The sequence below is a fragment of the Orbicella franksi genome, chromosome 12, assembly GCF_964199315.1.
Source record: "Orbicella franksi chromosome 12, jaOrbFran1.1, whole genome shotgun sequence".
Taxonomy (NCBI): Eukaryota; Metazoa; Cnidaria; class Anthozoa; order Scleractinia; family Merulinidae; genus Orbicella; species Orbicella franksi.
This window is the reverse complement of record NC_138156.1, coordinates 10,343,895-10,360,341: the sequence shown is the minus strand read 5'-3', so window position 1 is coordinate 10,360,341 and position 16,447 is coordinate 10,343,895. Positions and strand designations below refer to the sequence as shown.

General features: G+C 38.0%; 1 protein-coding gene and 1 long non-coding RNA gene across 2 annotated transcripts; both read left to right on the top strand.

The window, feature by feature from the left end:
• The first annotated feature begins 2,292 nt into the window (after positions 1–2,292).
• Positions 2,293–8,833, top strand: LOC145463110 (uncharacterized). The gene is made up of 4 exons (XR_014041293.1): positions 2,293–2,781; positions 4,576–4,697; positions 5,138–5,341; positions 5,665–8,833. It is a non-coding gene; the product is annotated as an uncharacterized LOC145463110 (long non-coding RNA).
• A 247-nt stretch (positions 8,834–9,080) lies between these two features.
• On the top strand, positions 9,081–14,949 carry LOC145464112 (E3 ubiquitin-protein ligase TRIM71-like). Its single transcript, XM_081447927.1, has one exon. It carries the CDS (start codon positions 9,783–9,785, stop codon positions 12,033–12,035), a length of 2,253 nt encoding a protein of 750 aa, XP_081304053.1. The 5' UTR covers positions 9,081–9,782; the 3' UTR covers positions 12,036–14,949.
• Positions 14,950–16,447: the final 1,498 nt, after the last annotated feature.

The window sequence follows — 16,447 nt, the reverse complement described above, 5'->3', positions numbered from 1 at the left end:
ATTTTAAAAATTTCATCGTTTTAATTTCGCTCGTCTCTAAACAATAACACGTGGGTCACTTTGGAGGTTGCTGTAAGTTGTAAACAAATTAAGTTTTCTGTCGATTTTCGTCGTCAACTTAAGCTTATAACCTCACGTCTAAAAATATGCTTAACCAAAACCGTACTTGTAAACACGGCCGGGCGAGTTTTGAAGTTTTCTCTGAGTAAGTTAGCACTGCCGCTTCGTAGACTGCTAAAATTTCTTATTCTGTTTTTGAAAACCAAGAAAGGTCTACAAACCATTTTAAGCCGAAGCGAACAGGATTTCCTAAATTTACTTTTGTTCCTATGTGAATATTTGCATATTGTGATCACAAAGTATGGAGATTTCCTCGTTTTGTTAGTTCAATTTATTCGGTTTGGCGAAATGCTTTTGTGAATTCCGAGGTTAATTTGGTTGAAGACTGGTAAAGGTACTGCCAATAAAATGACTGCAAAGCTAAATTAAGCCGTCGGCAAAAATACAGACTCTCAGTAATATTCAAATTTAAGCGTGAATAATTTTTAAACTTTAACACCGCAAGCTTAAACGAATTTTCTTTATCCTCTCTTTTATTCGGTCACCTTTCATTGAGAAGGGATTAATTGCTGTTGATACTCGAGCTCAGATGTAGTGATATGCATCTTGTGTTTATAATGTAGATTTCCTCGTTTTATTTTGTTGTCTGTCCAATTAGTTCGGTTTGGTGAAATGCTTATATAGTCCAAAATGTCGATTAGACGATTATGCATGGCAATCCTGTCTGCAAATAAAGCTCTGCTTTGATTTTGAATGGCTGTTTCATTTTATTTGTGCCATTGCTTTTGGTTGGGGGTACATGGACCCTATTTTCTTAATAAGAGGTTATTCCCCGATGCGGTATTTACACTTAATATGGAAATGTTCCTAAAAAGTGAGATGGTACTAATTAACTCGGTAAATTGAACAGTGTAATAGAAGTTCTTGCCCTGACCATTTCTCGGTAATTATATAAGAATAACTTTTACATACATATATACACAATTTAGTTGGAGAGAGCGCTCTCCTATCCCCACTCTCTCTGATCTCTCTGCTCTCTTCTTCACACTAATTTTTTATTAACTAACTTATTAAATGAATGTCACTGACTGTTTTCTTTGTTGTGCATGCATACTTTTTTGCTCGTCGAAGAAAGTTTCAGTTTCTTCGTGGCTGTACAGTTTCCTTTCTCCTGTCCTTTACCAATTCGTTTGTGATATAACTTTGTGAATTCTCTATTCTCCTTAAATTTTATCTCATCAGGTTGATAGAATGCACTCTCAGAGTGTTCCATCATTGTCTTCAGTCGCTACAATTTTCTGGAAAAAAGCAATACTTTTCTTAATTTCCTTTTACTTTGTGTTAGGACTTTTTAGCATGCCTGTAATTGGCCCATGGGCATTACGGGAGAATAATTTTCAAGTAAAGAATTACATTCGTTTTAGTGTTGATTATTTTATTTTATTTTATTTTAGTATCTCTAGCCTTTGCTGTGTGCTACATGTATATTCTGTTATCCTGCCTTAACTGCTAGAAACAATTTTGACAGAGCTGTTTCAACAATTTCACTTAAATTGATTTCCAGTAACAGCGCTACATGTAGCAGTGTTATTGAGTATGAACTTCATGGAGGATTTTAAATTTTTATTTTTTTATGATTACAGACGACAACAAAATATACATGTGTATACATCACCTGATGTTGGTGTTGGTTACAAACCGTACATGTAGTTCATAATGTATTATATGTTGTATTGGCATTATCGGACAATCTAGGCCATAATTTTAGCGTGTGTTAGTAATTGTACATTTCCTTAAACATTTTCTGAGATGGCTTTGGAGTCCGATTCGTGATCGGCAGATGCGGTGACAAGAACCACAGACATAAGTGGAATCAGTAGGTGGAGCAAGGGCCCTGGCCTTCTGACGTTCTCTCCTGGTATCCACTGTGATGTGCAGAAGCTTTTCTCCCTCTCGTAGGGCTTCAGTGCAATTTGTTTTCCATGCACTCCTGTCACTGGCAAGAGTCTCCCACGAATCGATTGGAAGACCAATGGCCTGCATGTCCCTCTTCGCCACGTCCTTGAAACGGAGCTTCGGTCGTCCTACCAGCCTTTTTCCTTGTACTAGTTCTCCATACAAGAGTTGCTTGGGAATGTGGCCCTCATCCATTCGATGTACATGGCCAATTCACCGCGGATGTCTCTGCGGTCATCCTATTACAGGTAAGGGGGAAAAGTTCAGAGAGTTTAGAACATTTCTTCCCCCAGCACACCTTCTGTCTATAGGTGCAATAATTGAGAGGTTATATATATATACGAAGAGTAATGTAAAGTTACAGTATCAACTTAGCATTAAAATCTGACATTTGAATGCCTCCTTTGCTAAAATTAGTCATGATTTAATTGTTATCACTCCCTGTGAATTCATAGAGATTCCAGAGGCAAATTATCACCTAATGTGGAAGTCCTGTCTTCAAGTGAGGGAAAATGACACAAAAGAGTTACAAATTATGAAAGTAAAAAGAATTGTGAATGTTGATATGGTGTACATTATACATCATGTAAAGGTATTTGGTGAGTGCCAAAGGCATAACATTTCATGTATTGCTTTTTCAGGACAAATTATATAACAGTGACGTTTTAAAAGGTGTGATCAGAAAAATAATGAGTACATTGTCCAGGCAGCACCAGTTTATGGACAACATATGCAGACAGTAAGAGGAACTGTAAGCACTACCACGTAAGTTAGTTTTATGCTTATGACTTCTTGTTCTTGGATTTCGTGTCATTTCATCACAAGAATAAGTAATGAAAGATGCATTAATAGTTATTGCAATATATTTTTGAAGGAAAACTTATAAGTCTGCCTATGCTGGATAACAGCCATGTGTAAACTGAATGTGAAGCAAACACTCTGTTAACAATGGGGCAACCCTAAAACCCAGAAACCAGAATCCGGAATCTGGAACCAAAAACCGGAATCCAGAAACCAGAAACCGGAATCCGCAAATCAAAGAAAATAAGTTCTTCAAATACGTGAAAATTGTTTTGCTTAGCTTTTCAACTGTAAAAAGTAAGCTGCCAAGTAAAAAGGACCTCAAACTTAACCTTTTTTGAAACAAAAATTCCCCATCTGTTGAAATCGTGCAACCGTTATGTTTAGTGAGGGCTATGATTATGAGAATCTCAGTAAAGTGCGTCTTAATTTTATTCCAAGCACCTCGAGAGTTCTTAAAATAAGCTTGCTGGTAATTGCCATTTTGTTTAATAAGTGATCTTCAATTTACCAGAAGTGTAAATTTATCCTTTATCTCTAGTAGATACTGAACAAGATAGAAAATGTCATAGAGAACAGGATATCCGTCAGTGGCAGCCCCTGTACATTGACGGTCACGCCCTCCACTTTTGAAGTCCAAAGGCTAACCCGTCTGGTCTAAATATGAAATTTGATTTTTCCAACAGATACAAGACCAATTCCAGATTAACACAATTTCCACACTGATACTGTGACAAATCAGCATTTCATATTCTTGGCGGCCATCATATTAAAACAATTTCTAGAAATGTTGCACACTTACTTCCATCTGCTTCTCATTTGCTAACAGATCAGACCACATGTTGTTAAAAGATGCTAAAAGACTGCCAGAAACTCACTGCAATAGCCTATAATAGCTTGTTGTTAATGTGCTGCTCACCAGTCTTCTCAGAGCAATTTGATCTAGACAAGAACCAGGCTCTCACCAGGGCCAGCTTGAACAAAAGATGGGTAACTTAGCCTATGAGCAGGCTCTCGTGTTTGGGCTGGGGGCGTGAGTGGCAAAGCCGCATGAAGGCTCTTGGTGACATGCCAATGCAGAAAAACACTAGACACCTATTTAGCCTGCTCAGACACTAGAGACAGATACTAGAGCCTCCTCGCAGGCTATGAGTAACTCTATCCACCCAAAAAATCAGTAACCCTGACTGGATAGTGATGTACCCAATGGATAGCTTTATGCAGCTTTTGGACAACCGGGCCAGATATATAGCTAAGGGTTGTTCAGAACTAGTCAATAATTTTTTAGCAATTACAGTCTGTGGCTGAAGTAAAGCCAAGAAAATAAATAACAACAAAATAATTTTTGCTCATATTTATTTATTAGACATTGCTGAAGTGAATTATTTCTATCATCATTCATAATATCTGGATTCCAGATTCTGGTTTTTGGTTCCAGATTCCAGAATCCAGATTCTGGATTCGGGATTTCGGTTTCCAAATTCAGTGTTTTAGGGTTGCCCCAGATGATGTATGTGCATATGTTAATCTTGAATAATTTGAAATTTCAGAAAGTTTAAAAATATCATATCATATCTGTGATGGTTCTGAGGTGAAGGGCTGTTACATGTACATGTAAATGTCTCATGCATGATTTTTCACTCGTTATGATTCAGGTGCAAATAGTTTCTCTATCTGTTGATGTGCAACAAGCTACACGAATATTTCAACCTAATAATGTACAGTGTATATTAATTAACCAAATTATGCTGTTTTTAGTTGACCAGTGCTACTACATAGTAATGTGATGTTGAAGGGCACAAATTTACAAACATGCCCAGTGTCAACTTGTCAAATATATGAACTGGCCAGACAGTGTAGATTACAAACTTCTCTGAAAGGTAAGATGTTTCTTAAACATTATTTTGTAATTAATGATTTCTCAGACATTGTTTTCTTCAAGAAAAGATTCATACCCCACATGGAGGGTTTTTCTCTCTTAGAACTCTTGATTCCTGATACTTTAATTTGGAATTTCTAAAGACTGGCCATGAATGGGTGTTGGGTGTGAATATCTTCTGGAACTGCACATTCATTCATTGAGTAAGCAAGAACATCAGTATTTATCCTGACGAACTCTGATTTTCTTCTGGAAGCTGAACTCATATACAGTTTTACAGTTATATGTACGACCAAACAGCCTGGATGACCCTGTGATTGGGACTGTGCACATTGTTGTAACCCTCAATGTTCCAGTTTCTTGTTTGAAGCAAATTGCATTTGCTCTCGAAAGCAAGTGGCGAAGTTCGTAAAAGTCATGTAAGTTTGCTTTGTATCTTAGGGCAGAGCCTGCCACAGTGAAAGTTGGAGTACCAACCCCTAGCATTTGATTCACTACGAACACTCAGTAAACAACTAACAATGAAGTACACTGTATATCAAAGAAAGGAATTACATGCCTGTTCCTGTCAGTCAATATATGAACAGTTTACAGATGGGGAGCCTGTATTAAAACATCAAAGATTTTCAAAGCAACCATGGCCTGGTGAGATATTTCTGAGGAAATATAAATTTAAGGTCCTTATGATTGCTTAGAGGCATTGATTTTTATTGTAAACAATATCTTACTGAGTGTATTTTTCTTGTGTACTAATTGTTGTAGAACACAGAGATCACTGTTATGACAGAGATATTAATTTGTGAAAAGTTCTATCAACAAATGCATCTGGGAACAAATTAATTTGTCATGGATGCAGCTTCTGAGAGATCCCAATATTAATGGAACATACACTGTTCATACACGTAAAAGAGTTCAGTAATTCATTACTTATGATTGTAATGCTTTGTTTGGTTTCTCTGTATTTACAGACAACTTGATGGGATTATAAATTCTGCACCAAGTTCATTGAATAAACTGACTTGGAGGTTCAGTTCTGCAACCCATCCTGTTTGTAGTAATATCATAGCTGCAACATTGTGACAGATACACTGCATTACATTATTAAGAAACACATATTAACTAATTATTTTTAAGTGCCTGTTAAATTAATCAGTTTTTCTTAGAGATAATTTACTCATGGTTTATTTAAATAATTGGCTTTTTGGCTTTAAAATGATATTTATTGAGCTTTTAAATCAATTTTGTGATAATCTGCATTGGACATGGCATAAATTGATATTTTGTCAACACGAAATGGAGAACTGGGTCTTAAGCAAAGTTTCAGGATTAGCATTTTTGTAGAAAGAAAGGGTTGAGAAATTTGTGACATTCTACAGACAGCTTTACCATTCGCAATGTCCGATAAGGTTAATTTGTTCCATTCTGTTGTAGAAATAGTGTTCTCTAATTTATAAATTATTTCAATCTGTTGTTTAAATGATTGCCTTGTAACCCCATGTCTGGCTTTGGTGCTTGTAGGATATTGATGTATTTTTTATCCATTTTGCTGTAAATTATCTTAATTGATATGTCAATCAAAACATATCTTGGATATGCTGGGCTCTTCTGACAAATGTACCTATGCCTGATAACCTTGGAGTGCATTTGGTTGTGTAGTGCAGACAAAATACATGTACATAATATAACTTCCTCTTAGCTTACTGATAATTCTTGGTATAATTTAATCATAGCAAAATTAATTAATGGAACCCAAAAACAGCTGTTGTAGTCCACAATGCCAGTCGAGAAAAAGAACAATTATCACATTGAAATTGAATAATAAAATTATTATTAGAAGCCTATGCAAGTATTCATGATCAGCAAAAAAAAATATCGTAATTACCATTCATGGGAGGGTGATTTTGCTTATTGCAAACCCTTCCAGCAGGAGGAGACTCTGTACAATAGTGAAGATGGCTAAATGTATCTTTGGGGACAAGTTAGAAAACAAAACTTTCCAACTTTTCACATATGTATACTGTTTTGGTATTTTTGTGAGATTTCATTTGGTAGAGATTCAGGGACTGAGTATATTGTAACCACTGCATTTCAATCAGTCCCCACAACAAAAAAATGTGTAAACTTCTTTTGTGAGGGAGTCCCCATGTTAACTAAGGAAGAATATAATGATTAATAACAATGCCTTGTCTTTCTAAATAAGGTAGGAAAGAACAAGAAATGCCACCAAAAAGCACAGAAGACAGTTCTGTTATGTGATCAAGATTTTTAGTGGCTTCCCAGAAATCCTTGAAATCGTGGCTCTATGTTTCATAATCACACCATCTTACACCTCGATCTGCTGATGTAATACTAGTTCCGGCTGAAACTATTAAATCATTCGTAATTTACCTCACATACATGTTGGATTATTTTCATTAGTAACAACATTCCGAAAAATAACTGAGGAGCTCTGCTTTTAGGCTGGCCTAAATCTATATATTAATTCTGTCATGGAGGTCAAAAGTGGTGGTACATCAAACATTATCACCCAGTTTAATTTCATTATTGCCTTAATTCTCATCACCGGTCTTCCTGCTGATGTGTTTATTTCTTTATGGAGATAATTGACGTTGATCAGTTTTGGGATTAAAGGCAACGAAGATAGGGCAAGATTCAAAGTGTTTTACAGTAATACTTCGCTTCACAAACGTCGTCACATGTGAAATGGCCGAAACCTTGCCTTGATTTCGTTGGGTGACACTTCCATTAAAATTTTACGCATTAAGACTGGTTTTCACTAGCCACGGAGTTGGAGTCGGAGTCGCAAGAGAGCTTACGACCTAGTGAAAAGTCGTGAGCGGAGCCATAAGCTCCAACTCAGACAGAATGTCAAACTTCTCGTGGTTGGTCAATATTAACAGTCTTTATGTCTTCTTCCCTTGTTTCCAAAGTTATAAGTATGAAGCTGTACCTATGTCAATTTTCTAGGTCAACAGTCGAGCTTTGTTTGCTAGAGCGCTCGGCAAGAAATCGAAACCAGACAAGTCGTCGTTGGGATAAATTTTGGCCACGCAGAATGGCCGATTTATTGATTAAAACTAATATGAAATACATTATTAACGAATTATTATAATTTGCTAAGCTCTTGCAGAGGTGAGAGCGCGAGAAAAAAGGAAAAGGGCCTAAATCACAAATACATATAATATAAAAGAGATGGAGGAAGGCAGGAGGAGGGTCGAACTCGCTGCGTGTGTCAGGTCTGGAGACAAAGAGGACGAACTCGAGAAACATGCCCCGTCCTATACCGATCGCTGAAAGCGAGGCTAAGTTATTTTCCAGTGAAACTCGTGACTATTACCAATGAATTTGCTATTGTTCTCGAAGTCACAAGATTGTCTTGTGATGGTCTTGAGACTATTGCTCAATCAAGTTTGTACTTTATGACCCCGTGCCCATTTAGTTCGACCGTTCAGTACTCCCAGCCTTTCCTCATCATCTTAATCTCTTGGTTGAAAATTTAACACTGCGTTTAAAGTAACTCTAGGAGCGTGGGTAGAAGCCATAAACGCTTTTATTTGGTGGCAAATAAAATTTATGTAATAAATACGGTATTTATTATCACAAGACTCAAGATACAAATTACGAAAACTCACTCGGTTAATATGACTGAAAAATTAAATGCATAGCTACTTCTTTTATTATCTGCTTCTCATGTATTACGTGTTCCTCGAACGTCAGGGTTCCTAAACCGTTATAGTATCTTATTTTGCCAGTGGAAGATCCATTACTTGTTACGTAAGTAGTCCAACAGAGTAACTTTAGGCTGAGCTGTTGTAAATATCAGTTCCTCAAAATTACTTTGGCGCTTTTAACGAATTCTTATCGAAGTTTCTTTAGCAGGCAACAAACAAATAGCGGGATTTGTTTTGTAATACGAGTAAATTGTGTGATATTAGTTGTCAATCATTGTTATAAATAAGTCCTTGGTCTCAGAAACGCCCCAGCAGTATAACTTATAAGTTGAACAACGTTTAGTGGACGTATCTTCCACAAAAAATATTTTAATTCATTAGCACCAGTTTATGTTGGGCGACATTAAATAATGCATGCATGTTGCTATTTACTTGCCTTAAAGGGATTCACGCTGGTAAGATTGAAAATTATGTAGACTCTTTTCATTTAGGTTGTAGAGAAATGTTAATAAACTGTGGCAATATTTGTTCAAACTTGTTCTGATATTTTGCCGATGATAAACAGGTGTAGTTAGATTGGGATGATTTATTTGAGAGATTGATTTAGCCAACAGATTAGTAATCTATTGATTACCTCCGCCGTTAGATTTTTCCCAAATCTGGACTCTCTTTGAGTGAATATTTGAAGGCACCTAATTATGAGCCTACAAAATAAGTGTTAGTAGTTATACCCGCGTATGTTTTTAGCTGTGCTAATTACGAGCAAATGAATGTTCACTCAATCGTAACTCTGCCAGCAGAGGTTTAAATGGTCAGTTCAGGGCAGTCACGGTCTAGGACAGGAAGCATTCACCCGGTAACTTACTTAACTTCATCCTTAAATACATTAAAGGAAATGTGGAAATAGCTAGAAACCATTCCCAGAGTTAATATTACACGAGCGTTGAAATTTCCCAATCTTGTTATTTTGCAATCGCTGACGTCCCAGTCATTTTGTTGTTCTTTTACCCAAACTCACCCTCCCCCCTCTTCCCAGGAATGTTTATCCTTTTAGACAATTTCGATAAATTTCTTAAACGAACCAAAGAACATCTTCTATTCATCAGACACAAGTGATGGAGATTTAGGTTTTGCAACAAAAAGAAGTAGACAGACTGATTCACAAAGTGTATAACCTGCAAAGCACACCTCGCAGTTTCGCAATCGTCTTCATAGGTCACGCTATTTTGAGGATTCCTAGAAATCTTGGCAATCAAAGTGTAAACAATTCTAAGAAGTCAGACATAATAGAAAGTCAAACCTCTCGTGATTGGTCAATATTAACAATCTGATAAATACAGTATTTTTATATCAGAAGGCTCCATTGTTGGAGGCGTTCTCATCTCGATACCAAGTTTGTCTCTCCGCCTTAAATCATGGATATAAAAACCTTGCTAGACAATCTTCATGAAGAAGTATCCTGTTCTGTGTGCATGACCACATTCACAGATCCAAAACAGCTGCCATGTTTACACAGTTTTTGTCTTCACTGCTTGGAAGGTATTCTACGAACGAGTGGCCGCCATGATGTCATAGCTTGCCCAGAATGTAGAAGAGAGAGTAGAGTCCCTGAAAGTGGAAAGCTGCAGGACTTGCCGACCAACTTTCGCATCAACAGTTTGCTAGATGTGTTGGCAATCAAAGAATGTAATTCCACCGGAGTGAAGTGTGGAAATTGCGACAAAAAGAGCGTACAGAGTTTGTACTGCTTCCAGTGTTGTGTATTCTGGTGTGACGACTGCATCACCGGGCACAACATAATTCGAGTCAACAAAGAACACCGAGTGTTGGCGCTTAAAGACTTTCAAGATCAAGACATCGAGGAAGTGTTAAAACGACCAGCGTTTTGCCAGCAGAAACACCATGAAAAAGAAGAGTTGAAGTTCTTTTGCAAGGACTGTGGAGTTGCCATTTGCAACGCCTGTGCTTTAACGGATCACGAGGGTCATGCCAAGATGCTTTTGGAAGTAGCTGCAAATGAACGCAAGTTACAAGTGAAAAAAGCGATTGAATTGCAAAAACAAAAAGCGCAACAGAAGAGAAACAAAATCGCTGAACTTGACGAGAACTGTATTCACATTGAAGAACAAGCCGCTGCCGTCAAACGAAAGGTACACAGATTTGCTGAACATTTGATGGCAGTTATCGAAGCCAAGGAGAAGGAAATATTGAACAAAGTGGACATACAAGTTAAAGAATCTCTCGAGCCTCTGCGAACTGAACAGCGCAATCTGGACAAGAACGTAAAGCTTATCGAGACAGGGATTGAAAAAACTGACACACTTTTAAAGCGAAGCACAAGCGCTGAGATTGTACAGTTAGACAAGTCACTGACCACAATGTTTAAGGAAGATGTCAGCGATGTTGGAAACCAAGTAGGTTGTGACCTTGAAGGCTTTCGTCGATTCATTTTCACAGAAAACGAATCAGTAATGGCGAAAACTGTCACTGAAGGAATCGGCGCTTTCCAAACATTTATCAGCAAAACTAGTGCGAATCAGTCAAGTGTCCAAGGAAACGGAACAAGTGAAGCTATCGTCGGTCTTGAAGCACAGTTTGTTTTGACAACAAGAAATGCTGAAGGAGAACAATGTTATGAAGCGCGTGACTCCATAACAGTGGGAATCAAAAATCATCAGGGAGAGGATTGTGTGACGAAAGTGCGAGTCCAAGATAACAAAGATGGCAGCTACAAGATCAGTTACTTCGCTAAAGAAACTGAAAAACGTGACTTGTCAGTGAAGGTAAATGAAGATCACGTTTATGGCAGCCCTTTCGTTGTTGAAGTTAAACCCAGACAGTTTAGACCCGTGCTATCGTTTGGGCAACGAGGGTCAGCTGCTGGAATGTTTAACGGTCCACGGGGAGTGGCAGTGAATAAAAGTGATGAAATTGCAGTGACTGATGAAGGTAATAACAGAATTCAAATATTTAGTAGTGATGGAACTTACCTAAGATCGTTTGGTAGAAAGTGTGATAAACAGGGAGAATTTAACTATCCTGTTGGGATAGCTTTTGATAACAATGACCACATTATACTGGTAGACAGTGATAATCACCGAGTGCAAGTTTTTAGTGAGCAGGGTGAGTTCCTGAACCAGTTTGGTGGAAAGGGAAATCTAGATCACCAGCTCAAGGATCCTTTTGGTTTATCCATAGACAGTGACGGAAATTATATTGTTGCTGATTCAAATAACAAACTAATCAAGATCTTTTTTCCCAGTGGTCGGTTTTTATGTAAAATTGGCGGAGAGGGTTTTTTCACCTTTCCTTATCACTGTGTGCAATATGACAACCATCTTATAGTATCAGACAAGGATAAACACTGTATCGATGTATTAGATAGGGATGGGAATTTCCTGTATAAGGTTGGAAAGAAGGGGGAGGGGGACGGGGAGTTCAGTAGTCCTCGTTGCTTGTTAGTTAACAAGGCAGGACAACTGATGGTTTGTGATTCAGCAAATCATAGAGTTCAGGTGTTTGAACTGAGTGGAAAGTTTGTAAAAACATTTGGAATAAGAGGGAGCGGGATAGGAGAGTTTGTTGGCCCACTCGCTACAGCAGTTCTTAGTGATGGTAGGATAGTAGTGACTGACTACCACAACCATCGCATCCAGATTTTTGAATAGATATATCCACTCACTTGCCATGTAATATGAATCGGTTCTCTCATTGCTATTAGTGAAATACATGATTTTAAACCATTTGTCACTGGTAGTCTGTAGTTGAATTGGTTACATATTAGAAAACTCACAGAATAGAAATAGCTGAAAAGTTACCTTTCAAGTAGCTACTCATCTATTTTCCGTTTCGAGTGTAACATATGTTTTGTTTCGAGGAGAAAAGACGGAAAACTCACTTTGTTTAAAATTTAAATTTCAAGTGTTTTAAACCATTATATTTCCTTATTAGTGGTAGATTGTCTGATCTTAGTTGCCAATATCTATCATTGCTATAGCTAGTTTAGATTACTTATCTCAAAACTGACTTAGCGGTGTAATTTGTAGGTTCACCTAAGTTTAGAAGATGCGTCCTTAACAAAGAACATTTTAATTTGGAATTTGTTGTACACTGAAACAATCAGTAGTGTATGTTGTGTGACATTAACAAGACTAATAATGGGTGTGACAATGTACCAGCGGGTAAAAGTAGATACGCGCTTCTCTTGTAAGATAAAAACTGTTAGGTGAAGAAATGTCAATAAACTGTTTCAATATTTTCCCATATTTGTCGTGATACTTTATGCATGTAAACAGGGGAAGTTTAAAGGGCGATTGTTTTATTTAACTGCCAATCTACGTGATTGATTTCATAGAATTCATAATGCCCTGAGTACAGCCCCGATTAGGTTTCACAATATGTTGTAGCCTTTCTACATTTTTGGGTGAATACTTGAGCTCGTTTCATTATTGAGCTTGAAATTAATTATTAGTTTTACACGCGTGCTAGCTCAGGCCTGTAGTTAGGGAATGTGCACCGAGTGCGTTCGCAGCTCCCTCCGCACAAAGTCCCTAAATGCCGATCAGCGTCGTTATAGTGAAGCCTGGTATTTACAGTACATTTTGTTAAAGTATAGGGTACCTATAAATCAGTTTTAAAATACTGAACAGTGGTAGTTTAACAAAACATAACAATGGAAATAGCAGTAACGATCACTACCACTATTTACTGGCATTGATTTGCAAATAAAAAGCGACTCGATTCTCTAGTAACCCGGGATGCGGCTACAATTTTTATTGGGTATATGCCGCTGTCCCCTCAGAACCACTATACCATTTTATAGTTCACCCCTAAATTTTCTCCGATTCGTATTGGTTTAAATTGATCACGTGTCGCGATAGTGTTCAGCCGCGAAGAGACACTATCAACCCATAGTGCCCGTCCGAGGAAAATAAAAGGATGGATAGTACTTGTCCGTGAAATTTTTTCTGTAAAAGAGCGGGTTTATAAAAAATAAACAATTGGAATTGTATTAGGTGGGTTTTTCTCTGTCTTCTTTTTCAAATTTACATTTGGCTTTCATGCATGGCTTTCATCTCTTTCATCTAAAAAAGTTGAAAATAATTAATATATGACTTTTGAACTGGCGCGCGGAAGAAAATTTAGAGGTGAACAGTAAAGACAATAGAGTGTTTATGTCTCGGAACTATCGGTTTCATAGTCGCCCTTGGAAATTTGGTTTTCTCTAATTTAGCATATTTGCCCTCGAAGCTTCGCTTCTCGGGCATGTATTTGTTTTAAGAGCATCAAATTTCCGCGGGGGCAACTATCAGCCGATAATTCCGCGACATAAACAATCTATTGTTTAAATAGTCTATTCTGTGGCCAATTTAGAGCCCATCTTACTCACTTTTAGTTAAATGTAATTTTCGCGATCCCAATTTAATCACTTTCTGTTTATGCACCTACCTTATGAAAACTACTTCATCCTAATATGAAGTGACACCTTTGTAAAACTGAACGTAGAACGGTAACAACTTTTTCACCGCAAATCTTCCCATTTTTAAATCCAAACTTTTCTTGCCACAGAAATCTCGAAAATGCGCGACCCCATTCTTTAAAAATGCAACCCATTCTAGTCAATCTACTTGTGAAAATGCGACCCCATTGAGCGGCCCATCCCCATTAGCCTACAAATGGGAAGTACCCCCTCTAGCCCCGGGCCCGAGCCATTGATTCTTTATTTGCATTAACTTGTCCATGAGCGCGAAACTCCGATCTAGTTAAATGGATAGTGTGCAAGGAAGAGAGACAGGCCACAGACAACAGCCAAAACTCCCACTTTCTCTCCTTTTGCTGTCCTTCCATCATTCGCTGTAGTTTAGGATACTGAGAGGTGAAGACGGAAAGGGAACAAGAAGTGGGAGAGGAAATAGCGAAATGCGGGAGTTCGAAGAGGGCGGGAAGCGAAGAAGAAATGCCAAACGAGTTTTTCCATGTATTGATACGTTACAATATTTCAGAAACAAGAACCCAAAATGTGCGGGACTTGTATTTATCGTTTCTGGGACTTCTGAGCAACCAAGCAAACAAAAATTCGTGCTTCGGCTGAAAAAAAGACTTACTCCCGCCTAAGAATTGCGCAGCTAAATGGCTAGGACATGTTTTGAGTCTCAGGAGCAGGACGGAAAGGGACGGAAGACTTATTTTTATTATATGGCTAGCTCCGTGAGCGGGCAAGATGAATCAAATCCTGCGCTGTGATTGGCTACCCGAGCGGGCAAGATGGAGCTATCTTGCCCGCTCGGGACTACCCGCCGTCTCCCACAAGAAAAATTTCCCCGAAAGCCATATGATAAATTCTTTATTGACCAAGCTTGTTCGGTCAAGATGGCTGGATATTGGCCTCGTTCTGTTTTTTGCGAGTTTATGGACCTCGACTCCGTCTCGGTCCATAAACACGCAAAAAAAGAACTTGGCCAATATCCAGCCATCTTGACCTCACACTTGGTCAATAACCCATACATCTCAGTTTATTTTTCCCTCGTACTGGGGGAAAACCGCCTGCTCACGCCGGGAATTTCTAGGTCATATTTCGGCCAAATATTTGTCCGCATTTTTTTCGATCGCCATATTGGCCGAGTGGGGGTCTGAGCGCTTGTTGGCAATTTTTTGTATCTAGAAGTAATTACCTTTGGTGTCACTTTTGCATGACTGTGTTATGTAGCCAGTGCTTTAAGTGCGGACCTCGCATCAGAAAGGGAGTAAGCTAAAGGTTGTACCCGAACCTTGGGCTCTCACTGGGTTCTTAAGGCTGGTTAGGTTTCGAAGCAGGCGAAGCGACTAGTGCTTTGGACAAGAAATTGGTCTGTCATTCATGTAGGTTTCTCAACATGTAACAAGAAGAGGGAAACAAACATTTCAGTAAATTTAATCAAACTTTTTCACTCGGCAATGCCAGTTTCTCAGTTATTATGATTGCAACAAGTTGGGAAATGGTGTGCATGGAAAAAAAGTTCTTCAAGGTCAGAGAAATGTCATGGAGTTTTATTTTGGCTCAGGAAAAATTGACAATTTGAAAAAAAAGTCAGGGAAACACAACCTCGTTCCCAAGGCTTTCTCCTTAAAGATTGTTCGAACCTAAGGGAAAAGCCCTGGGAACCAGGTTTAGGGAAACAATGAATTGTGAAAGCTGAGCGTGAAAGCCATGGCTATAGAATGATCTACCTTTGTAATAACAGTTTCAGGCTTAAACTTTTCTAAGATGTAAAAATAAAAAGAGCGTGTTTAATCTTAATATCCTGTCTTCCAATTTGCTTGATTTGCTCACTCATGGACTGAACCTTGAAACACGAAAATTGTGTGTTATTAGTCATTGTTATAGATAGTTTAGATTACTGGTCTCAGAAACCACACAGCAGTATGACTTGTAGCTTGAACAACTTTTAGTGGACATATCTCTTCCAAAGAACATCTTAATTCTGAATTTGTGTTAAAAAGCAATAGTATAGTGTATATTTTGTAACATTACATAATGCGTTTAACTGTTGACTTCAGTGCCTAAATGGGATTCACGGTTTAATTTAGGTGAAGAGAAATGTTAATAAATTGTGACAATTTTTGCTAACACTTGTAGTGATGGTTAGTCGATGGTGAACAAGAAAAGTTTAATTCCGATGATTTATTTAAGAGATTGATTTAGCCAACAGATTAGTAATCTATTGATTACCGCCGCAATTAGATTTCACCAGAACGTTATCGCTTTCCCAAAACTGGAGTCTCTTTGTGTGAATATTACCACGTAACTTATTAACTTCATCCTTAAAAACAAAACGTCATGTGGAAATAGCTAGAAATCCATTCCCAGAGTTGATAATACACGAGTGTTGAAATTTCCCAACCTTGTTATTTTGCAATCGCTGGCGTCCCAGTCATTTTGTTGTCCTTTTACCCAAACTCCCCTTCCCCTCTCTTCCCGGGAATGTTTATTCCTGAATTGTAGACAATTTCGATAAATTTCTTAAAGAAACCAAAGAACATCTTCAATTCATCAGAGACAAGTGATGGAGATTTGATGGAGATGGTTTTCCAACAAAAAGAT

Bases quoted from the DNA above. Each gene is read 5' to 3' on its own strand.
- LOC145464112 (XM_081447927.1), top strand. From the start codon at position 9,783: ATGGATATAAAAACCTTGCTAGACAATCTTCATGAAGAAGTATCCTGT.